The following is a 25182-nucleotide window of genomic DNA, read 5'->3' as shown; positions in this document are numbered from 1 at the left end:
GTCTCCTGCCCAGGTGGGACCTCTGGGAGCTGCTTCTGTCACTGATAAGGTTAAGCCAGGCTTTACAAGTCTTAAGCAAAACTCAAGTCTCCAGCTCTCACCTGCGGAGGAAAAGCTTCTTAAGCGAAGCCCGGCCAAAGCCGAGGTCCGCAGCCCCCCGCGAGGGCCAGCACCAGCCGCCACCCCCGCTCCCCCGGCTCGATTTGAAGCGCGGCCGCGTTTTGACAGCACAGAAATTGGTGCTTGGGGCTCCGCTGCAACCGCTTCAGGTGCTCGCGGGGAGCTGGCCGGGCGCCAACCGCGCCAGCGCCTTTACTGCAGCCGGGCCTCGTGCAGGGCGGGACAGGGCGGCAGGAACAGGCTCCCGGCGTGGCTGAGCGCAGGGCAACCGCGCTCCTCTTCCAGAACCCGAGCGACTCATTTTCACCACCCCCAGTCAGATTTTTGTTGGTTGTATGAACATTTTAGACCTTCTAAAAGGGTGGTGGTGGTGGGGAAATCAGTTGAAGGACCCTTCATTCATTAAACAAAATTATTTTTATTGAATTAATAGGATTGACAAGAAATGGTGGGGTTTTTTTTCTGTCTGCAACAATGTTTATTGCACTAAAAAGAATCCATAAATAACATTTCAGGACAATCAATGAACCAAATGAAAATACTGGAGAGGGTAACTGTACAATTAAAAATTTTCCCCAAGTAAGGAGGCTTTAATACAAGACAAAAGCTCATTAAAAAAAAAAAATTGTTGTTACATCCCTGATTTTTTCCATGGTGTGGAACAACTGGTGGGTAAGCTGGTTAGACGATGCTACTACCTTCCCACGTGACTGGGTCACGTTTTAGGAAACACAGTTTACCTCGGATTTAAAAATGCGTGAAAAGTTTGCTTGGAGATCTTGGTCTCTAAGAAGGTACAAGTGTTTCCCCTCTGACTGATTTCTGTGAAAACTAGTAGTAAATCTGAAGTAGTAATGTGTTAAAGTACAAAATAAGGCAACTCGGACTTCACTTTCACGAAGCGCTTGGTTTAGGTCGATGAAATCCGCTTCTGGCTGGCTACAGCACTGTGTGTTACCGAAAAGTAACGGTGCCAGTGTCCTGTACATTAAAGCTGTGAAGGAAGAGCAGGCCTCTCGCTCTCGAGGGATAGGAAATCCCGAGGGAAATACACAGAAATACTCATTTGGATTTTAACAATGTTTCGAATCCAGGACATTTCATATAGTTGCATCTATTGCCCTGTAAAAAATAGTCAGCGTCTTAATAATACAGCTGACCACTAGAAAAAGATACCAGAATCAAGTCTCTGATTAAACTCCGCGCTGCTTTTCAGAATAATAAACTAGTTCTCGTATGGAAAAAGATTAACAAACATTTTTCATTTTTATAAACAATACATAATACATGTAGAAAAATATTAAAGAGGATAATAACAAAGGTGCAACGTCAACAAAAATAAGCTGCCTTTTCAACAAAAGCACTTTTTCATAGTTTGAAGTGTGAAAACCTTTTAAAGCTCTTGGTGTCCTCGTAAAAGTCTATGGAAAGAGTTGTTAGCTTAAAAATTCTTGCCGTGCTGCTGGGCATACCACTGCTGCCTCTGCTTGCGGTGCTCCAGCTCGGTGAGGAGGGCCTGCCTGTACGCTTCGTACAGCTTCACGATCCGTTCCAGTTCTTTCATGAAGAGCAGCTTCAGCATCCCCTGGTACGTGTCCAGGTCCGCCAGCTGGAAGAGCTCCCACTTCAGAATGTGATCGTATCTGTTTCGATAGAGAAGGACGATTAGCGACGCGCCACCGCGAGCGAATACGCAGCGCTTCACGCGTTTCCTGAAGAACTGGCCTCGTGGTCGTAAGGCCACCAATCCCGTTTCTAGCAACCTGCGTTAGCGCGCTTTATGCGAAGAAATAAGGTAATTAATGCCGAAAGACACGGAGCCGTGCCTCAAAACGAGCTGGAGAAACATCACTTCCAGCTACACCGCAGAATCCCTCACAGTGTGCCAAGATAAACTCTAGAAATGCTAAAAATCCTATGAACTGATTACAATAAACCAACGGAGAAAATGCATTTTGGAGGCAGTATACCAGCAATTCCATTCAACAAGCCGTAAGGATTGAGTAGTAAAACATCTTTTCAAATTGCAGTAACACAGAAAACAGAAAAAAAAAAAAAAGAATTATTTCAACAGCTTTCCCTCATGCTCCCCAACAAGTACCGCCCAGAAGGCGGAATACTGCAAGTCTTCCCTCACAACACATTCCCGTTTCCAAAGCATTCTTGTTCCAGCCTTAACGAGCACCCTGGGACACCGCCCCCCTCTCGGTTAATTAGCAGCGATAACCTAAGTCGGTGTGTCTCAAACTGCGGGTCATGAACCCCACAGGAGCACGAAAGGGGGGCACTGGACGGCACCCGTGAGGACTGGGGGGGGACACATCCGATCAGGCCGTAATTAATGGCTGCGAGTACTGACGCCAGCAAGGGAGCTCCTCATCGCCATCGGCAGCCATCTGCCTGCCACGGGGGGAGCGACGCAAGCACTAACAGAGAAAAATCCTACGGGTTCTTCCTCCCCACACCGGGAAAAATAAGCTGCGGCGGGTCTGGGGAGGTCCCCTGGAGATACGTGCCAAGAGCCCGAAACACCTTGGTGCCACCCCGAACTCCTCCTTTAGGAATATCCGATCTAGCTCCCCGCGTGAGGCGGGAACAAGCTCAGCTGTGAAGTCAACCAATTCCTGTTGTATTTCTTCCCACTTCCACCCAGTTACAAGGAGTTGTTGGTTGAGCAAAGCAAAATACAGCAGCTTGGGTCATCCAAGCACCATCCGCACCGGCGACGCTTTTTCCTTGAGGAGGGAAATGGATGCTAGTCAGTAGGATGTGAAAGCTGGCAAAGAAAATACCGACGGGAGCAAGAAGGGGGCTGCACACAGACCGGCGGTGCTAGAAGCCACGCTCGTGGCTATCCATGACGGAGAGCGGAGTACGTGGAAAGAAGTCGCAAAGGAAAGCGGAAGCACGACGTCAATCCATGAGGTGGGAGAAACCATGTGCAAGGAACGCTGCTGAGCGTCACTAACCACTGCAACCGCTCTCGGGTTAAGAATCACAGAATCACGGAGTGCTTTGGGTGGGAAGGGACCTTCAGAGCCCACCCAGCCCAACCCCTGCAGTGAGCAGGGACATCTCCAACCAGCCCAGGGTGCTCAGAGCCCCGTCCAACCTGACCGGGAATGTTTCCAGGGATGGGGCATCGACCACCTCTCTGCGCAACCTGTGCCAGTGCCTCACCACCCTCACTGTAAAAAATTTCTTCCTTGTATCCAGTCTAAATCTGTTCTTCTTTAGTTTCTGTTTATCATATCCACGGTGCTACACTCCCATTTGCCCACGTAGCGGTCACCCCTCCAGCGCTATGCCATGCAACATTCTCATTGCAATTAGAACCTACAGACTAAAATTGACACCGGGTACAACAGCCACGCCGGCAGCGGGTCCACGCCACAGCTAGCACACACGATTTATACTGCACTTCATGGATACGCACTACAAGCTCCCTAAGCACTCAGAAGAAAATTCAGCCATTGCTGCCTATGTATGAAAGTGCCCCTCCAAAAAAAAAAAAAAAAAAAAAACCAAAACCAAAACAAACCAAAAACGCACCCACTTTTTATCCAAGTTGCTGACTTTGCTACAACCGTTTTCTGTGTACCAGACAGCCTCCAACACAACATACACCGGTATCAATTTAATATAAAAACAACCTCACATACAAAGTAATGGAGTTGAACACCTAACTAGAACAGGTTATTCAATTCACAGACCATTTTGAGGTGCTGGCAAAGTACCTTTTTCAATTTCTGAAACATATAAATGTGCCCCCATGCTCAGACTTTTGGGATATCAAAGCTGCTGCTGCTGGGTAGCTACAAACAACGTAAGATGAGCCTCTCCAAGCCTCCCTTGTTTCACTGGCAGAGCTGCAGAAGTTTCCTGAAGGCTACGTTTTATGTCGCTAACTGCCAAACCACTCTTGTGACTAATCAAGGCTGTGCCGTTTCTCCTGCAAGGAATTTTCCACAATCAAAATCGGCACTCCAAGGTCTGCAAGGGAGCAAGATAGCTGCTCAAATGAAGTCGTTTCGTAACGGAGATCTGTGCCATCATAACGTTAGTCGGTGACTTCCTTTCATGCCACAAATTCTTCAAAGCTAGCGCCGACAGTCTTTGATACCAAACACATGGTTCAACATTTCCCAAATTTAATGTCTATAATATTTACCTTTATATATAGAGCTACACAAATTATCCAACCTTGCTGAAGTGAGAAAGGACCAGAATAAAGGCGGCGCACGTAAACACATCTGGCCTGTTCACAAGTCTGCAGTGAGAACGGTTAAACACGTGTCCATACGCTGTGTCTTCCAACACGCTCTGCATTTCTATCACTCTCGTTTTAGCCACCACCAGAGCAAACTATACGGTGGCTGGATTGCCTCCAGAATCCTTACCCCTATCCTCCCTTCAAGAAAGCATTTTGCTTCGTTACCTTTTTTTTTTTTTTTTTAAACGGACCCCCTTTTTGCGCCAGTAGGAGGGGAAGGTTTCCAAGATCCCAGTAGAAAAACAGTTATTTCTAACGAAGTTCTTCAACAAAATCGTGCTAATTCTACAGAGATCGGATTAAAGGTCTCTGGCTCATGGCCAAATGTCCAGTACCACCACCACATCCCGCAGGGCAATAGCTGTGGGATGATATTAAGCAGGAGACGCTGGAGTTCAGGATATTCCTTAAGGACACTGGGCCAACGGCAAGACAACTGTTTCGGTGAGTAATTTAGAGCACACCAGTTCAGCCTCCGAAGCCCACGTGGCCAAACGGTTACTGACTGGGATCTGGCTCGTGTCAGTCGGCGTTAACAGCCCACAGCGCAGACCACCCCTCATACGCTTAAATAAAGTAGTACGATGACTTCAGATAGCTAGGTAGACATCAAAGCTTAAAATAAACAGGCGGTTCTCTTTGATGGTCTCCTTCCACTTCAGCGTGATGACTGGAGAAGTCTGGCAGAGTGACATGAGCTAGCAGCCGTGAGGAGACCTGCCGGGTTCCGGAGCAGACACGCTTCCCGAGGCTCAGAGGGAACAAGGGACACAGAAACGACGTGTGACCGAGCTGTAAGCACAGCTCTCACCAGTGGGAATATCTGGGTGAACCTGAGTCTAACTGGCCAGAAAGCTGTCCGGCAGAAAGGACCTGGGGGTGTTGGTCGACAGCCGGTTGAACATGAGCCAGCAGTGTGCCCAGGTGGCCAAGAAGGCCAACAGCATCCTGGCTTGTGTCAGGAATAGTGTGGCCAGCAGGAGCAGGGCAGGGATCGTCCCCCTGCACTCGGCACTGGGGAGGCCGCACCTGGAATGCTGTGTCCAGTTTTGGGCCCCTCAGCACAAGAAGGACATTGGGGTGCTGGAGCGTGTCCAGAGAAGGGCAGCGGAGCTGGGGCAGGGTCTGGAGCACAGGGCTGGTGGGGAGCGGCTGAGGGAGCTGGGGGTGTTCAGCCTGGAGAAGAGGAGGCTGAGGGGAGACCTCATCGCTCTGCAGCTCCTGGCAGGAGGGGGCAGGGAGGGGGGGTCGGGCTCTGCTCCCAAGTGACAAGCGAGAGGACCAGAGGAAATGGCCTCAAGCTGCGCCGGGGAGGTTTAGGTTGGATATTAGGAGAAATTTCTTGACGGAAAGAGTGGTCAAGCATTGGACCAGGCTGCCCAGAGAGGTGGTGGGGTCCCCATCCCTGGAGGGGTTCAAAAAAGGGGCAGAGGTGGCACTTTGGGACATGGTTTAGTGGGCATGGGGGTGTTGGGTTGATGGTTGGGCTGATGATCTCAGAGATCCTTTCCAACCTTAGTGATTCTGTTCTAGTTTTACTTTCATTAAAAAATAATCCAGCCACCAAGCCAGGAAACATGAACTTAATTACGACTCTGCCCTTAATTGGTTTAGTGGTGGACTTGGCAGTGTTAGGTTAATGGTTGGACTTCATGATCTTAAAGGTCTTTTCCAACCTGAACGATTCTATGATTCTACCTAAACTTGAAGAGACTTGTGTGAGAGAGCTTCAGGACTGTCACCCCAAAATGAGCAGGGGTGCTAATGCTGCCCCGGCTAAGGGGACCTGAGCAGCATGGAGTGTCCGGGCATGGGCCTGGCCAGCTCCAGGAGTAGGACAAGCCACAGAATTTCCTAAGCAAGGTGAGGAAACAGCAATTCCCAACCTAGTTTTAATCTCGATTTTGTCTGATCCAAGTCTTGCTCTGCAACAGGCATTTTAATGCTACTTTATTTTGATAAAAGAAACCCTTGATGTAGTTACATCATCGCTGCAGTCCCCCTCATTTCCTGCTTTTTCCCCAGTGCTTTGAAACACACACAATTCATTTGCAATTTAATTTTCTTAACTTGGAAATAGGCAGCTGGCTACTATAGTTATTAAAAGAATAGAAACAACTCATGCAATAAAGAGAGTTATTTGATCCAGCTGCATTACATGAGAAAGGATATTCACTTGAGTGGAGGCTGAAGCCAAAATATCAGTACATTTATGCAAATAAACTACATTACATATTGAAAAGATATATTCAGAAGGCTGTATGCATCAGGGAAGCACCTAGACACGCAGATGACCACCAAAGATGCTTTTGATGAATTTCAAGAACTTAAATAACCACAGCTTCTATAAACTTCCTAAATAACAGCTTGTATATTGAAGTTATCCAAGTCTCAACAGGGCCGCACTGCTAAAATCACTTTTCCCCAAAAGTGTGAAAAAAACCAAATTGCAGCTGTTTGTCAGTGTGGAGCTCAAACTCCGAAGAGCTGCAGACCGCAAGCTGCTGCTCTGGAAGGTTTGCCGAGTACAGGGATCTTTATAAGCACTTGATTACTGACTTTAACTGAACAACACCTTTCCATCCCTGCTCCTTTCCCACTCATCGTGAACCAAATTCAACTGCGGCAGGATTTCCCCCGGCTTGCCCTGCGCTGATGTATCCTTTCAAATGTTCTGGGCCAAAGGCATTTATTAAAATACACTCCGCAGCGAGGCCGATTCTCAGTGGAAGGAGTGTTTCTTATTAAGGTGGCAATATAAGCAGGAAAGAAAACAAAGCTCCATCACATGCAATAATGTGTTTGCAGGTTTTCTGGGGCCTGCAGCTTTTATTTTAAGTATCATCACAGATTCCTAAACCTTGGTGGTTCTTTAGCTCTTTGAAGCTGTCACTGCCGACAGTTTCTCAAGAAAAGCAGCACATCAGGATCGCTTTGCAGCGCGAGAGTTTCATTTTGCCTGCCACGAGCAGTGCTGAATGGGGGAAGAAGTCATTAAAGGTTAAGCCATCAGCAGCGCCTCAATGGGAATGGGCTCATTCAAATCCAAAAGATCGTAGGTCTAGGAACACTCACCACAGAGACGCTGAGAGGAACAGGGCACAGAGTACCAGTACCTGACCTATACTACCCAGGCATTTTTTAGAAGGGCAACTGGTCACAGAGCCAGAAATCGAGGGCAGAGAGCACGTTAGTACAAAATTCCTGCAGAGCACGGAGCCTTCCCTCCCGGCTGAGAAAGCAGGAGCTTACTAGACAGAACACGCAGCCGGAATACCCTATCTCCAGGGATTTTCACAGTAGATAGCATGTATTTAATATAAAATAGGACACTTTCCGCACAAGAGACGCTGCCCTGCCCCAAATATTTGCAGCCTATTGGTTAGGGCTGGAAGAAGGAAGTCCTGGGTTCAGATCCTTGCTCCAAAAGAGGTGGGGAAAGAATCCAAACCCTGATCTCTCATACAAGGAAGGTATTTTTCGTCTCCCCACCCTCACAGTCCCATGCGTGCAGCCTGGCATACTGTGGGAACACCTACCAGACTGGTCTACCTAACCTGGAAGGCGGAGAAGCATTCCATTTTAGAGTCTAGCAAAGGGTTAAATGCAAGCCAGGAGTCTTGATTCCACTGTGCAAGCATTCTGATAGCTACACTCTCAGAACAAACCTTGACGGATGCCAGGAGAGAGGGGAAAAGGACACTTTAAGGTATCATAAATACCTCCATATTGGAAATCGTTACCTCAAGTTATAACTAGTCATCAAAGCCTCTTCACTCTTTAGTGAGCCTAGTATCTTATTTTTTATCTTAACAGTTTGACCATTTTTCACTAAAATAGGGAAGCATTATGGCTAACGCCTACTAAACTCTCCATTAGACTTTTCCAGTGGCCAGAATTCTTATCCTTTAGAGAAGCTTGTTGAAACAAAAGCTAACATTATCTATTTTTGCTGTCATTATCTACTTTTCTCAACAAAAACAATGGGCCCTTAGTCAGCTAAATCAAGGTACAGTGTCAGGTGTAAGTAACAAACCATAACAAAATACACCACAATTATTTCAGTGCAAAACTGTACTGATAATCAACAGATTCTTACAGTAAATTTCAAATAGCAAATCACAAAAGGTATTCTTCTACTACTATGAAAGCATTCTGCCCACTTACTTTCATTTTTGCACCAGAAGACAGGCAGATATGCATACAGTTCTCATACTCAGCTTTTGGACAATACTACTGAAGAACTTATAAGCATTACTGGATGTTTTTCTCAAGCTTTAAGCCAGTTGCTTTGGCAACAGAGAAGAGGTTCATTATTAAAATTACATTGAAAATATACAAACGGTCTTGATTTTAGTAACTGTGAAAATTAGTTCTCAGTTGTTCCTTAAGAAGTCCTCAAGATGAGGTGACACAAAGCCAGCTGCTCCCAATCTTCCTCACTTTTCCAATATAATATTAGCATAAACCAGAATTTACTTCTTCACAGACGTGTTTGAGAATTACGACAATATTCCTATTATCACCAGCACTATTTTAACAGAATGCTAAAAGGATACTGGAAAATACATGATTTTTGATTCCCCTGAATAATGTAAATTCTATTCAAACAGCTTGACTGAATTAAATGTTTCGGGTGTTTGGTTTTTTTTTTTTTTTAATTTGTCTCAGCCTACTAGATATAAAGAAATTCCTGATAATCTTAAATTGTTCATATTGTCTTAAATTTGTTTCTTGAGTTTCAAGAGAAGTACCATACAATGCAGGCTGAAATATTTAAAACTACATTGTCTGCATGTGCCAAAGACCTAAATAAAGAAATGCAGCTGCAGCCAAAACCCGAAGGTATTTCTAGGAAACAAGTCCTCCCATAGGTTACAGGAACTTAGCACGTCCCTGGTGCCTAATTGTGCTGGTGGATTTTAGGCCAATTTAAATCTTTATAGGCTGCTGGCAAGCCCAGTAGCCACAAGAAGTAATAAAATCCATTCAAATTATAGTTACTAGAAGCAGCTAAAAAAAGAGGATTTTTTAGCTGGAAGTCAGGGAACATCATACACAGTCTGAATTTGCAGCTACAGACCGCCCTGCTCACTGCTGTAAAACTTAGTTTCTCCATAATTTCCTTATGAAAACATACATGATTTTGTAATTACTAAAATGTATCTGGATTTTTTTTATGGCTTTTCTATGTAGTGTTACTCTTCTGCAGAGCTTTAGCCATTAGGAAATGTAATTTGTTCCATTATGCTGACTCAAATCTTTTCTTGGAGGAGACTCCCTGTTCCTAGAGCATTGTTTCTTTGAAAAAACGACTTTTTACTACCACTTACTTTTTAATTCAAATTCTTGAATAGAAATAGAGATTTCAGTCCATATTAAAAATTCTGAATTGTGAAGGAGAATGTATATGTCTTTTTTAAAAAGGAGTAAGATATACATTAAGAAGTGAACACCCTAAGAATATTTCGCGTATTTTATAAGCCACGTGGTACCGTTCTCACAGGTACACTGAAAGTATGTCACAGTCTCAACTCTCGAATATATCATTCTGCAAGTCACGTGAACTGTGAGAAGTACTGTGGTGATTTCACATAACGCCTAATACAAAGCAAATTAATGCTATGAACATCTGGTACAACTTCCTCATGCGCTGTCAGCAATAGTTCTTATGCAATTAAGAAAAGACACCAGTCAGAGTACTTTCAGTCATCGGAATTCATTTGTTTTCCTTCTAAGCTAGGCATGCGTAGTGTGAAATGCAGAGGGGAAAAAAAAAAAAAAAGCTCACTTTACAGGAGCCCTGGCATAGACCTGCAGCCAGTCTGGAATCTCTGCGGTGTGGTAGGGGTTCGCAGGGACGAGGAGAGGCTGGCTTCTCTCAGCTTGCTGCGGCTGGTAAGTCACTGGGGGAGGCTGGTCGTAACGGGGAACGCTGTATGAAGGAAGACACACAAAGTCCATAACCTTCAAGTAATAACTCAGACATACTGATATCATTAAATTGTTAACATTAATACACAAGTTAATACATGCAAAGGCCGATGATGCAACTGCATAGAGTGTTGCCTCAGCAGGCCTACGCTGAGAGCAACTTTCTGTTGCTATTTTTGTGCTTCACTCCAACCACAACTCTTAAGTGTTGCTGCTATCTGTTAGCACGCTGTAAAATTCACCTGAGACCTATTCACCTAGTGCCTGCTACCTGGATACTAAAGCAGAACAAAAACCAGTTATCTGTTTTTAAAGGATTAAAAAGGCAAGTATTGATTCAGCCAAATAATCCTCCATTTAGTATGTCAGAACGAGTGTATTCAGGCAGCAGCTGATAAGAGTTATTCCATTTATAACAAAGGACATCCTCATATGATTATCTTTTGTGCCACATGTTAAAAAACTTTCTCTTCCTGAGTAACAGCAAAACAGATCAAGCAGCAGAAATTAACTGGCAGATTTGGTGTATACTAACTTTATTTTACCTCTAATTTACAAGTAGGCTAAAATACTGATTTTCATTCTAGAGAAGACTTAATTCATGTTTCAGATGGTATGTGCTATGTGTCCAGACAGTCTCCTGGAACATCAGATCGAGTTTCTTTTCAGTCTACAATTCAATTCTGTTCTCAGCAACTTTGTTGTTTTACTGACAGTCGAAGAGAATAGCTGCTTTGTTTTAGTGAGTTAGGAACAATATCCTGTTTCTAAACTCATGACAGTAACAGACGAGGAAAAAACCTAACAATTACAACTTCTTCTAAAAATCTTAGTCAGGAACCAGTAAAGCTTACTTCTAAAAATAAGAAGTTTTTGGCACATTACATATGAGACAAAAACAGTTCCACTTTCTTAACTGGATTAGGAAAAAAACAATCACAGAAGAGAAGGCGGGTATCTTACCTGGGAGCACAAGGATGTTTATATTGAGCTCTTTTATTGATGTGATCTACATAATACACTCCAAATTCTGCTGACTCAACTCTCTCCCATCCCGGAGGCAGCCCCTCACGCTCGAGCGGATGGCTCCAGTGAGTTGTATTAGTATTATGATCTATATAGTATTTCCTTCCTCTAATAGTCCAGTCCACTGACCAGCCAGGAGGAAGAGGCAAATCTTCAGAGCTATGATTTGTTAAGTTTCCTAGAGATGTAGCAGCAACTCTACCGATGCCTAAAAAAAAAAAAGGGAAAGCAATGTTTAGCTGAACTGACAGTACCCCAAACCAACATTATGTACGAAGACAACTTCCCCCTCCCGAGGCACTCGATGAACTTTGAACAATACCATGGCGTTTATGGTGTATGCACTTTGTATGTTAGTAAAAAAGCACAATCAGGTCAAAACAGCTCTTTCCTTTTAAGCCTCCCTTGTTTCACTCTCCTCCAACTCCAGATTCACTGGACAGCTTCATTTAGAGACAGTTAAAGCATCCTTGCTTTTTCAATTAGAGACATATATTAGCGTACATAACAGGGATGAAGCTGTTGTCCCAATTTGCTGAGCGGAGAGAGCTGACATAAGATTACAAATACTAAGGTTTTACATAAATGACAGTTTCTGTTAATATGCTATTACAGCTGCATCAAAACTACTTATCTACCAAAAAACCACAGCTATTTCTTTTTTTAGCTACAGTCAGAAATTGCAACGATCTAGAAAAAGTCACTGAATACCAACAAAGCTTTTCAGATTAACCAGTCAAGAACAGTAACAGGACTGGGTAAACCAAGAGAGGAGGGACAAGTAAGGTTAGCACTACGCTGCGCGGATCGTTATTACTGAAGCGTGTGCAATCACGGCCAAAAAGCGTCACCAGTAACAAGAGAAAACAGAAAAGCTGGATCCACGCGGGATCCCGCACAAGCCCCTTGCTGAACGCAGTCATCCTGCGCACGCTGAAGTTGGCGTTGCCACATCGTCTTTGCTAAAACTACCCGCGCTTGTTGGACCAGCTAGTTTGTGTGCACTGCTGGGTGGGACAGTCAGGCCTTGCGAATGCAATCCAGGCAAGATTTAGAGACCTTTTATTCAGCGCGAGTCACAAAATCTCCTCTCCACATCTCCCTCCGCCCCCTTCCTCCCTCCCACAGATCTTGGAAGGAAGTTTCATTGTCTGCTAGGCACTACATCTGCTTCTCTCCATCTTGCTCTTTTCTATAAAACTGAGCACCTACACTTCATAATGCTGAAGGGGCATGTGGAAAAAAAGGAATTTCCAGCTTTTCTTGGTGGTGTGGGCTGCACTAGGAGAAAGGCTTCTCCAGCAACAGAACTAAAGCCTAGGTTAGGTGTATTGGCGGTAGGAGAGCTGGCAGGAATCAGCGGTTGATTATGTTCCCACCTCTGCCCTAGAAACACAGCACATCTAGGATTTATCACTAAATAGCTGATTTTAGAGACTGTTCACTAGCATTTTAAAATGCATGATTGTAACATACACACAGTTTTTACATTTTAAAAATTAGCGTGCTGGATGCTGACAGATGTACTGAAGAAACATCATTCCAATTTCATCTTTTCCTTCCCTCTGTATACTGTGGATACTTAGGAAGCTGGTTGACATAAAAGCCATAATAATAATTACAGAAAACCAAAAAAACCCTCAATACCAAAAACCCCAACCACAAAAACCAAGTGACATAATTAAGAATTTTGGTCTCTTTCCATTCCTTGGAAGCCTACTACTGGACGTACTAGCCCAAACTAAATTCTCTTTTTTAAATCCTTTTAAGTAGTTACTTTCAGTTACCCACAGTTCTACAGCTAAACGGTCTTTGGCTTTAAAGCAATTCCAATTATCTTTTCATCCCACAATCAAATGCATCCATTCAATCGCAGTGTTCGTCAGAGTTTGTGTTACTATTTCCCATAGCCACAAGAAGGGATATGGGAGCCACTTTATCCTCTTTCTCAGAAAGTCAGAAAGTGACTCCACCACAAGCACCACGTCTACTGCCTGAGGAATACACCCCTTTCCTTCTGTTTTTCAGAAATAACATTTTTGTGTGATCACTTTTCAAGAGTGTGGAAGGGAAAGGCAGAGTCTATCTCACCTGAAGCATACTGTTAAAAAGAGGTTTCAGGTGTGGTCATTAACTCAAAAAAGACAACCGTAACACTGAAGTAGCAGCAAAATTGTTACATTTCTCAGGCAATTTCATACTCTTGTGTGCTGACAAAGGCAAAAGCCCTTTTCAACAATACATACACAATACAGCACGCTCGCTAAGGGATTGGCATCTATTTCAAGCATTAGTTTACCTACAAAATGACACAGACTGAAAACGGGGTGGGCTCTCAATCTAATACAAGATAGCAGTCATCAACAATAAAGTAATGGGAAGGCTCCAAAGCAACTGAATAAATAAAAAATAAATTAAAAACCCCAAAATCTCACAAGCTTCCTCCCGAGTACCGTTCTTTAAAACATTTGTGCTCATCCACCAAATCTTTTTCTAGCCGTGTCACGTTCTGAACTATTTGGCCTGAAAGTATTTCTTCTTGTTATGGTACTTACCTATTTGTCAGCTTTATAAAGGAAAGTTGCTGGCTGTGTTCACATGATTAGCTCCCATCCCTCGTTAGGATTAAGCAACCTAGACCTTTACTTCCAGTGAGAAGAAACATCCTAGAGGCTTCCTGACCTTTAGCAGTACTGGGGCAGGGAAACTATTTCGGACCCTAGCTACAGTTATGTCACCCGTTTTGTTTTCATTCCAATGACAAAATACATTTAAGCTGCTTGAAAATACTGCACTTTGGATAAACAAATCCAGTATTTTCTCCAATTAACTGGACCGCTGTGTTGTAATTTCATCTACGTACAAACAGTGACTATTAAATCACCACTACCAGAAGATCTCAACACACAAACCTGACTGGGGGAAAAAAACTTTTACAAAGGCACAAACATATTTTTCTGTTTACTGTTAAAACCAGCACATGTCTATATTTTTGTTACAGTCCTTCCTACTTAAATTCTAGCTTGATTCCAGCAGCAAATACATGTATATATATTCCTTGGGGTACAGGTTAATTCTTTCTAACATTTGGAAGTTGGTATTAAGAGTTGCACAAGCCACATCCTCTGCACCAGAAGTTCTCTTGACACAATGCCTCTCCCTCTTCATACAAAAGCCCGAGAAGATCAGGAGATGGACTCAAGTAGAAAGGAAAACCAAAATCTGATTACATAGAGAAATCACATAGAAAGGAGGCTAAAAAGCAATGCTGCACCCAATAGAAAGGCAACACTGGCAGTTCTGTGTTTGCACACTCATTTCATTCTAGCTACATGGTTTCTCCCGATGCTAGTTTTTTTTTAATTTCCAAGATTCAAAGAACAAAAATAATACCAGATCACAAATACATTATACATTCCTTTTGCCATTTTGACTTCATGTATGAAGAAGCAGAGCCACACCACTAAGATAAACTTACACAGCTGTAGCAGTTATCAGTTTTGAACAGTGTTCCAAGCCTCTACACCCACCAAGCTCTAATTATGAAATCAAAGGCCAGATTTATAAACAGACGGTTGCAAATACTTCAGGTTGTAGACTACCATGTATAGTCTTAATGTGCATTTTCCCCTTAAAATCACAGATCATACTGGAATATACTGTGTGCTGGAAGTTTTAAGACGTCAGGTAATATTCAGTGTCTTAAAACCATCAACCCACTATGGCATTCAAATTGGCAATTAGTACAATTTAGGCATTTGTTTATATAACTGGAGTCACTAGAGATCAAAAGAAATTATATATTGGTTTTCCTTATAAAACTCAGCAGATGCTTCCTTCAAGGGAGAGTGGATATACACGTAAGAGAAATAGCTCCTGCTATGGTTTTGAACAGAAAGAGAAGACGAAAATTGACTTTCATATGTATATACCTGTAAGTACCAATAAGAAGACTGAACAACACTTCAAAGAGTAAATTCATATGTGACCTTTTCCAACGAATAAACCAAAAAAGAAAGTTACAAGACAGCCTAAACCCATCCACTGCAAACACTGCCTTTTCTGTGTCATATTGCCCAAGTATGATACTCTTCTGTATTTAAATTTCAGGTAAGATCTTAGCCCTAAAGCATTTTCATAGCAGCCCAAAGCTTCACATAGGATTTTACTGCATGCACCAAGGATATTCCCTGAATCTTGGGCTGGTACCAGATTCACACAGCACAAAGCAAAATAACTACAGAAAAAAACGCCAACCCTACAACTTGAACCATTTTTATCAAAACATCTAGTGTAAAACCTGTGACCTTCCTCTTGATGGAGGACAGGATCTCTACCATAGGATCACAAAACCCAACCGGTCGAGCCCCTTTGCTGTTAACTACTCTGGGTTTTCTTGCTCACATACTGTTTTCTCTATGACAAGACAGAGATTCTCATTCTTCTTGCTTTCCCAAGGAATAGAGTTGCTTAAATTATCTGCTCTTCCAAATGTTAAGTCTCCTGTCCTCTACTTAAGTTTCAGCGCTGTTCTTCATCAACTCCCCCGAGTGGCACTATCAAATCTCAAGAATGGTCAACAATGAATTTAAATTTACGTGACTGTAAATCCTTTTCAGGTTGTCTCTTCCGAACTAGTCTAGCCTCATTTGTTAATTCTGTTTCCTAATAGTACACGTTTGGGGTATTTTTTGGTTCAGCTGTTGCTTTTAAGGAACATCAATATTGAACATTATTTGTGGCTTTGCTTTTTCCTTCTCTTGTAAAATACAGTATCTACAGTTTAAGGTCTTGAATTGTCAACCAGGCCAAGAGGCATTATATGCTGTTCCCAAGCAAAAGACAATCCTGTTCAATGCAGTTTGCTTGCTTAGGAGTATCACTGTGTATGTTCTCAACACTTTGAAAAAAGAAAGTGCAAAGGAACAGCAACCACTTACTACTAGTATTAACAAGATTTAAAATGCTCAGAGTTTCAAGTAAGGCCAGGCCCTATATTCAGTCTTACTCTCAACGTCCTCCGCAATAGGGTGTCCTAATATCAGAACCCAAATTTTAACTTTGCGCACCACATTCCAGTGCATTGTAAGATATCAGTGCAAAGACTTCCTTCATTTAACATTCTTCTCTTAAAAACGTGTCTTAAGCTAATAACATCACAAATGTGAAAAATATGTAGTATCTTCTTCATCAAGGAAGTTCCGTTTGGTTTGTTCCATTAGTATGGAACAAAGAAAACCGTAAGTGATATGCATTAACGCTTCCACAGCCCAATGAAGGGGTTTTATTTTAAGGGCACTCTGCCTGGAAAGAAGTCCAAGTTCTTAGGGGGAAAGGTTTCCAGGTCAGCAAAGGGCAGTTCTTCAGTCTGCCTGGTAGAAAGCCCAGGAGAAAAATCATATCACCAGAGCAGTCCAGCATAAAGGGAAGAGAACAAAAACACCGAAGAGAAAGATGCACTTTCTCTTATATTTTATTAGATACAGTGCTGATGTAGGCAGAGATGTTCCAGAGCCTATCAACTCCCCACAACTAGCTTCAACCAAGTTTCAAAGCGTTGAAGAACAAATCTAGCCAAACAAAAGGCCTTCATATTTGTCTTCAATTTGGTCAATTGTCTTGAGAGCTTTTTTTCAAGATGCCAAAATCCTCTCCCTTCCCCTCATCAAACCGGGATGAGGAACAGGAAGAGAAGATGAACAAACTGTTCATCATGTAAGTTCCAATAACTACCCTGTTTAGATAGGTCTGCAGGTTCTCGGCCTTCCTAACCCATTCCAAAGCATCTGAAGGTACTTCCTGAGCACAAGTACCTTGTTTGGCAGAGGGAATGGGGCCTTCCAAGCAAGCATAAATGCACAAATAGGAAACAACAGGAAGTACTTTGAAAGCTTCGAAAAGTACGCTACAAAGAAATTACTGCAAAATCAGCACAAAGAAGAAAAGGTCAGGAGTTGCCATTTGTTTAAAAACGAGTGAAGTGCACACACCTAAAAAGAAAAGCCCTGCTACTTTAGCTCTAAATGGGTTTCATTTAATAATTTCTATTTCTTTATTTTGCTCTTATATGAAACACGAATACCAGTCTGCAATTTTTAAGGGGTACAATTTAACACGTGATGAACCTACTTTCTCTAAAGCACACTGGATTCTCTGTTCACACGATTAATCATTTTTCTCCACTGACATCACAGTCAACTGCTTACAATCCACCATCAGAAAGTGCCTTTACACTGCGATTGTAATCTCAGCAATTTTCATATACACGTAAGAATTTTTCAGCTTACCGCTCAAACAGGTACAAATAACTCTGAGGTCTTGGTTACAAGTTAGTTCCAATCTATACTGTAGATATAACTTCAACCACAGACCTCCCCAAACCTTTAACCTAGAAGAGAGGAAAGAGATGTCGAGGAAAGACAGGTAAAGGCTCTTAGAATTAAGTTTGAAATGGACACTAAAAAAAAAAGTTTCAAGAAATGCCACAGAGGTAGCTAAACATACAAAACTAGGAAGTATCTCAACTGAAGACATTTTTCAGGAAAACCAGCAGCACTAGATTGCTAATTAAAAACAAATCTAATGAAAATAAGAAAAGGAGGACATGGTAGAATTGAATCATACTAAGAGAGAAAACAGGACTTCAAGGAGAAATGCCTATGAAAGAACATATCAATGCTGTCAACATCACCTGCTGAAAAATCATGGGACTCTCTTATATACTTTGCTGAATACTTTTGAGTAGGAAGATCTCAACAAGAACATGTTTTCAGCTCATCTCCAAATTACAAAGAGGAGAATCTTTATTTTGAAGGAAAGCTGAAATTCACACGCACCCCTTCACTTCCAGACCACTGCTTCTCAAAAGTCATCTCAGCTGTAACCAACGCTGAATGAAACATCACTCAGCAATAGCAAGTAAACCTTGTGTTCATCAGGCAACATTTCTGTAGCAATCAACCCAAACCGTAACAGAACTGACTGAGGGGACCTTCTGAGGGAGGGTGGGAGAGGAGGAAAAGGGCAGAAGGCAGCATTGACAGATTCTAGCTAATGAACAGACTTGCACATTGAAACTGTAGGTATTAGGCAATTTTGTCATCAATTATCTTGATGACGAATTTTGATTAGGTGAAACATTTAGAAACAACAATGGAGATACGTAAGGAAAAAGTAATTTAGACAAAGACAATAAAAGTAAAAGGCCTGCCTCAGTATTCTGGAAATGCAGGAAAAAAAGAACTAGAAATTACAGAAAGATCAGTGTAGCTCAAGGAAAACACTTGACGGTTTGAAGCCAATGGATGGTTCAAATAAAAAGAAGCTTAATGGTGAGATGAAAGAAATAAGAAAATCTGAAGTTTTCTTATTTTTGGCCACATAATTCTTTTACTGAGAAAAAGTAACAGCAACTCTTGAAAAGATGTACAGAAGTTAAGGACATAGATCAATATTCCTTCTGCAGTGAAACCAAAAGAGAAATTTAAGAGTTCATACTCCATGTTGAGATGAAAGAAAAAAAGAATAGAGGAAAAAGGAAACACTTTGGCAGACAAAGGGCTCACCTTTATTTTTGGCTCTCCCTAAAAAGGCATAAGACTGAATACTCACCCGTTACAAAATACACATAGAATTTGTTCAGACCATTAAACGTAAAAATATCAGAGTGAGTGACAAAGACCAACCAAATATGAGCAGCTCCTTTATGATTTCCAGTGGCTAAGGGGCCATGTAGACACAGGGAAAAAAGCCTTTTTAGAAAGAAATCCACGTTGCTGCAATTGAGAAAAATACGGCTGTACAGCCCTACTTTTAGCTTGCTTTAAAAATTTGCCAGATTAAACTCCACTTTCAAACTAACAGCTAGAGCTCCATTTCCACTTAACATTGTCTCGATGCTACACAGCAGCAGTACCGTTTTTTGAAGTCTTCCTCAGCATACACAGTTACCGTGGCACTTTTGAATGTTAAATTGATGGATTGCTTTATGAAATCCTCCCCTCCTGCCTCTCCTCCCTACCATATACCTACAGGTGCTTGTTGTCTGGACCAGGTAAATGTTTAACAACTGCCAGCTGACCACCAACTGACAGAGATGGAGGGCTTCCGTGCAAAGTCTAGGTGGACAGATGTATTACCGTTTAGCAAAATAAATGAGGATAAAGAAGCAAGTCTTAAACCTTAGTATTTCAGAATTTACTGGCTGACAGCACTAATGCTAGCATTACTCTTCTGTCACTTTTCATTGAAATGTTTCTGTAAAAAAACCCACAAAGCATTGTCAGGTTGTAATTCCATACTCAATGTCAGCAGCCTTAAACACTGACAATCTTCCTAGCATATATGTTTTTCTAGACAGGAGATTTATTTTACTAGACACTATTTACTATTTTGTTTACAGATTACAAGTAATGACAAACTAACAATGTATTTCACATTGAAAGTATATTACCGATAGGTTTGAAATGTTCATTTCAAACTCCTCCTTGACTGTAGTTTCCGTAGTATATGCAGTGCTTGAACACAGCCAATACTACTTTTAAGGTCACCCTTCTATGGGCAATATTGTAATCCCAGACTTTTTATTCCACCGATGGATTCACAACAGCACACTGCACCAAAGAATTATTCTTCAGTGTCATCACAGATACAATCAAATATTTCAAAAAGTCATATTTAATGGATTCTTCTTTCTTATGCTGTTCTTCCATTAGAAAGCAAAGACAAGTTCCAGTGAATTTGAGGGGGAAACAGGCATATTTACAAATGATATTAGAAGCTAAAAAAAATAATCAAGGCCTAGGAAGTCAATTTCAGCACTAACTATATGTCAATTTGCTAAGTACACAAAGCGGCCATTCCTCCCTTTGACTATTTATGATAAATTATTTTAATCACTGAGCTCAAATTAACAAAATAATAGCACAATTATAGTTAAAATATAAGAAAGCAAAACTGCAATGCTATAATTTAGAACTGTTGGTTATTCTCTACATCATGACAACAATAGATGTCCCCTAATGAATAAAATCCCTTGCTAGTTAGCAACTGAATCAACTTTGTCATGAGGAGTTGCATATACGCGTGGCATTAAAAACAACTTGCTCAACCTTACCCCACTTATTTAATGAATAAATCATGGTTTAAGTAGATTTTTTTCCCTTTCTGGATATATGCAGTCAAACTCTTAACTCTAAGAAATGTGAACATGTAGTGTACTCAGATCACAGAAATGTCATTAAAAAGAAGCTGTCTCACACAGCATAACTCCCAAAAACATGACCCTGATTATCCAGATGTACCTCTGCACCTAAAGTGCAATATCAAAAAGATATTTAAAAAAACCCCAGCAATTAATCAATACTTACCTGAAGTGTGCCTCCCATGATTCTGTGACATCCTCTGGAAAAGATCGCTGTTGTGTTCATAATACCTGTAGTCCTCAAGTACTCGATCATTTAACTGACGTCTCCTCTGGGCATCATAAAAATGATCGTAATAATAACAACGGGCACCAGCATCTCCATTTTCCAAAACAGAATTAGCTTCTGTTAAAAAGGACTGGGAGGAAGAGCCATATTCTCTCGGGACATCAGCTAAGCTTCTTGCAAGATAGGAAGGCGCAGACAGTCTGTTGCTTTCACGTCTCATTATTTCATGCGGTGGCCTCTGCACTGGAGTTCGAAGGAAACTCTGATTTCTGGAAACAATTCCATCTCCACCAGAAGCATATGCAGAAGCAGTTGAGTCAGGAGGACAGATATCAGTTCGTCTTGGAATGGTTGGACCGTGACGGATAAATGAAGGCATCAGATCTGATATATAGCATGAAAGAGAAATAAGAACTTTGGCTGTACTTACACATAAAGGATTTGGCTAGGCACAATGCTGATTTACACCACGGAATTGAGGAAATTCAAATACTAGAACCCCTTTAAGGTACCTCTAATACATATGCAAGTATAATGGTAATGCTGCAGTTTGTACTGGTGCAACAGAAACCATCGCACCCTCCACCAGCAACAAACCATTGCCAAAAGAGTGCACTTTTGCCAGTGTAACTGCATCCACAATAAACAAAAAAACCCCAAAACCCAAAAGCCATCAAAAACCACACAAAAACATCCCCCAAAACCACCCCACACTGTACTGTGGCTACATCAGCCAGGCTTCATGCATCTCTCTACTAGAAGGGTCAAGAAAATCCAAGTATCCTGGCTACCACTATACCACTTCATCAGACCACTGCCTTTATGAACCCGGAATAACTGGAGACACTAATGCCTACAGGCTCACAGGAATCCAGCACAGAATCAGAACCAGAATTCAAACTTTCTCCACTAATCACAAAGTTCAGCCAGCAAAATGCTCTTATTCTGCACATGTTAAGTTCTTAAATTATCATAAAGATATTTCACTTTCTCCTTTACTGAAAGAGGTTTTGCACGTGAACAGTGATGCCTATTCATAAAATTTCACTGCCTCCCTCCAGTAAGCAAGCCATTACTCCTCTCCGTATTATTACTTTCAACACAATATAAATAAGTAGCTTCCCTCCAGGTGAGCTAATACAAACCATGACTTTCATTTAGGAGGAGGTTATGCCTATTATTAATTACTTTTTATTAATAAACTCTTATAACTTAGGGTAAAAATTCAGTGCATCCCAGAAGGTGTCATCGGGAAATTTATAATCATTACAAAGCAGTCATGTAATAGCTACTCATTACATCGTGGCAAATAGCATGCATAAGAGTTGTTAACCCCTTAGAGACGCCTCCAGCTTAATATGAGAAAAACTTTGTGGGTTTGGATTTTTTTTTTTTTTTAAAAAGACTAAGTCAATGTAATCAGACTACTAAACGATTTTGCCTGCTGACTGGGGAACCAGCTGTTCACGCAGCAAATACTTCCAGAAAAGCGAGGTGCCTGCTCCTGCCAGCAAATCAGTTGTGGCTAGTCGTGATCTCCAAGCTAATCCTGCAATTATAGCATAACACGTTTCAGTCTTGGGTTGTTTTCAAAGATTAACGAAAAGATTAACTAAGCGCACTTTCAACGCGTATTTGCCAGTCTTCTGTCAAGTCCCAGCACAACCGGGACTGCGGCATTAGCATCAGGTTAACCACGCAAAGATCAGTGCATCCAAGGTACACAGCGGTGACCTCATCAAGTTGATTCATGGTTTAGAAGCGGAGCGCTCGCTTCCGCAGGGATTTTGTGCAACTGCCTCATACAGTTATCTCATTTTTCAAAGCACACACCTTTTGGCAGCGCACACAGCCTAGATCAGGAAAACAACCACTGACTTTTGGACAGAGAGAGATGATCTGTTCTGGTCAATCTGGAAGATATCTGTTTGGAGACTAGCTTAACCCCTACCTGTTGAAAACTGAGCGACAGCAGCTGAGAACATTAAGAAAAAAGCAACCAACCAAGCTTGTTTATCATGAGCACCTGGTGCTACGCTATGTGTGGGGCTCCCTTTCAAATCCAGCCACAGTTTCGGGTTTGGCCACCCTCCTTCAGCTCCCAGCTCTCACAGCAGGACCCCCCCGCCCTCCCTCAGCTCCCAGCTCTCACAGCAGGACCCCCCCGCCCTCCCTCAGCTCCCAGCTCTCACAGCAGGACCCCCCCGCCCTCCCTCAGCTCCCAGCTCCCACAGCAGGACCCCCCCCGCCCTCCCTCAGCTCCCAGCTCTCACAGCAGGACCCCCCCCGCCCTCCCTCAGCTCCCAGCTCTCACAGCAGGACCCCCCCGCCCTCCCTCAGCTCCCAGCTCTCACAGCAGGACCCCCCCGCCCTCCTTCAGCTCCCAGCTCTCACAGCAGGACCCCCCCGCCCTCCCTCAGCTCCCAGCTCTCACAGCAGGACCCCCCCGCCCTCCCTCAGCTCCCAGCTCTCACAGCAGGACCCCCCCGCCCTCCCTCAGCTCCCAGCTCCCACAGCAGGACCCCCCCCGCCCTCCCTCAGCTCCCAGCTCCCACAGCAGGACCCCCCCCGCCCTCCCTCAGCTCCCAGCTCCCACAGCAGGACCCCCCCGCCCTCCCTCAGCTCCCAGCTCTCACAGCAGGACCCCCCCGCCCTCCCTCAGCTCCCAGCTCTCACAGCAGGACCCCCCCACCCTCCCCTCCCGACGGGACCCCCCGGAGCCGCGCAGGCCCCCGGGGCCCGCTACACCGCACCGCAGCACACAGCGGCCGCGGCCCCCCGGGCAGGCCTGGGGCTTGTCCCGCCAGCCCGTCCCCGACACTCACTGCGAAGCAGGGGGCTGGTCTCCTTCTTCACGTACTTGCCCTGCACCTCGCCCGGCTTGGAGAGCTCCGTCCGCGTCTTCTTCCGCGACAGCATCCCACCTCCCGGCCCGCTACCACCGCCCGCATACCCGGCGCCGCTTCCCCGCTCCGCAGGGCCGGGCCCCGGCCGCCCCGGCCCCCTCAGGCTCGGCGGCGGCTGCTCCCCGCCCGCACGGCCGCGGACCGGGGGGGCGGCTGGGCTGAGGGGAGGCGGTGGGGCCGCCGCGCGGGGGCTTGTGGGAAAGCGGCCTCCGCCCAGCGGGGCAGGCGGCGGGGCGGGCGGGGCGCATGCGCCGCGGCGGTGGCGGGAAGGGAGCGGCCTCAGGGCCTGCCCGCCGCGCCGGGACGGGACCGGGGGTGGGCTGTCCCCGGGCTGTCCCCCGTCTGTCCCCCGTCTGTCCTCCCCGGTGGCCGTGCGGAGCGCTCAGCCGGCTGGGGAGGGCCGAGGGAGCACCGCCGCCTCGCTGGCAGGGGGAAGCAGTGTGCCCAGGTGGCCGAGAAGGCCAACAGCATCCTGGCTTGTGTCAGGGACAGTGTGGCCAGCAGGAGCAGGGCAGGGATCGTCCCCCTGTGCTCGGCACTGGGGAGGCCGCACCTGGAATGCTGTGTCCAGTTTTGGGCCCCTCAGCACAAGAAGGACATTGGGGTGCTGGGGCGTGTCCAGAGAAGGGCAGCGGAGCTGGGGCAGGGTCTGGAGCACAGGGCTGGTGGGGAGCGGCTGAGGGAGCTGGGGGTGTTCAGCCTGGAGAAGAGGAGGCTGAGGGGAGACCTCATCGCTCTGCAGCTCCTGACAGGAGGGGGCAGGGAGGGGGGGGGGGTTGGTCTCTTCCCCCAAGTAACAAGAGAAGAGGAAACAGCTTTAAGTTACATTAGGGGTGATTTAGATTGGATATTAGGAGAAATTTCTTCACAGAAAGGGTAGTCAAGCATTGGACCAGGCTGCCCAGAGAGGTGGTGGGGTCCCCATCCCTGGAGGGGTTCAACAAACGGGCAGAGGTGGCACTTTGGGACATGGTTTAGTGGGCATGGGGGTGTTGGGTTGATGGTTGGGCTGATGATCTTAGAGGTCCTTTCCAACCTTAGTGATTCCTAGTTTTTACTTTCATTAAAAATAATGCAGCCACCAAGCCAGGAAACGTGAAATTATTCCTCTGCCCTTAATTGGTTTAGTGGTGGACTTGGCAGTGTTAGGTTAATGGTTGGACTGGATAATCTTAAAGGTCTTTTCCAACCTAAATGATTCTGTGATTCTATGATTCTAAGTTCAGTCCCTGCAGGAGCTCTGGACTAAGGGACCAGCAGGTATCCGCTGCCCTGCCTGCCACAGCGGTTAACAAAAGAGTAAGTTTTAGAAAGTTAAACAGGAAAGGCGTACCACAAGAAGCACTCGATATTTTCCATATAAAAGTGAAGAGTAGGTACGCAACTGAAGATGTTTTCCATATAAAGGTATGCAACTGAAGTTGAGGGCAAGGTGTGCTTGAAAATAAGCCAAGAGGTGTGTTCACTACCTGTCAGTTCTTTACACTTTAAT

At 44.1% G+C, this 25182-nt stretch overlaps 1 protein-coding gene across 1 annotated transcript; it reads right to left on the bottom strand.

Annotated features, from left to right (window-relative positions):
* Positions 1 to 1452: 1452 nt before the first annotated feature.
* SAV1 (salvador family WW domain containing protein 1) lies at positions 1453 to 23703 on the bottom strand. Its single transcript, XM_075712705.1, has 5 exons — positions 23610 to 23703; positions 20722 to 21168; positions 11291 to 11561; positions 10185 to 10328; positions 1453 to 1763 (listed from the first exon to the last, which is right to left on the bottom strand). The coding sequence occupies exons 1-5, from the start codon at positions 23701 to 23703 to the stop codon at positions 1562 to 1564; spliced, it is 1158 nt and encodes a 385-aa protein (XP_075568820.1). The 3' UTR covers positions 1453 to 1561.
* Between the last annotated feature and the right edge of the window lie 1479 nt (positions 23704 to 25182).

The sequence above is a fragment of the Pelecanus crispus genome, chromosome 6 (genome assembly GCF_030463565.1).
Source record: "Pelecanus crispus isolate bPelCri1 chromosome 6, bPelCri1.pri, whole genome shotgun sequence".
Lineage (NCBI taxonomy): Eukaryota > Metazoa > Chordata > Aves > Pelecaniformes > Pelecanidae > Pelecanus > Pelecanus crispus.
The sequence above is the reverse complement of the archived record's forward strand: the minus strand, read 5'-3'. Positions and strand labels throughout refer to the sequence as shown.

Bases quoted from the DNA above. Each gene is read 5' to 3' on its own strand.
- SAV1 (XM_075712705.1), bottom strand. From the start codon at position 23,703: ATGCTGTCGCGGAAGAAGACGCGGACGGAGCTCTCCAAGCCGGGCGAG. The intron at 21,169-23,609 runs GTGAGTGTCGGG...GCTATATATCAG, and splicing joins GACCAGCCCCCTGCTTCGCA to ATCTGATGCCTTCATTTATC. The intron at 11,562-20,721 runs GTAAGTATTGAT...TTTTTTTTTTAG, and splicing joins TCATGGGAGGCACACTTCAG to GCATCGGTAGAGTTGCTGCT.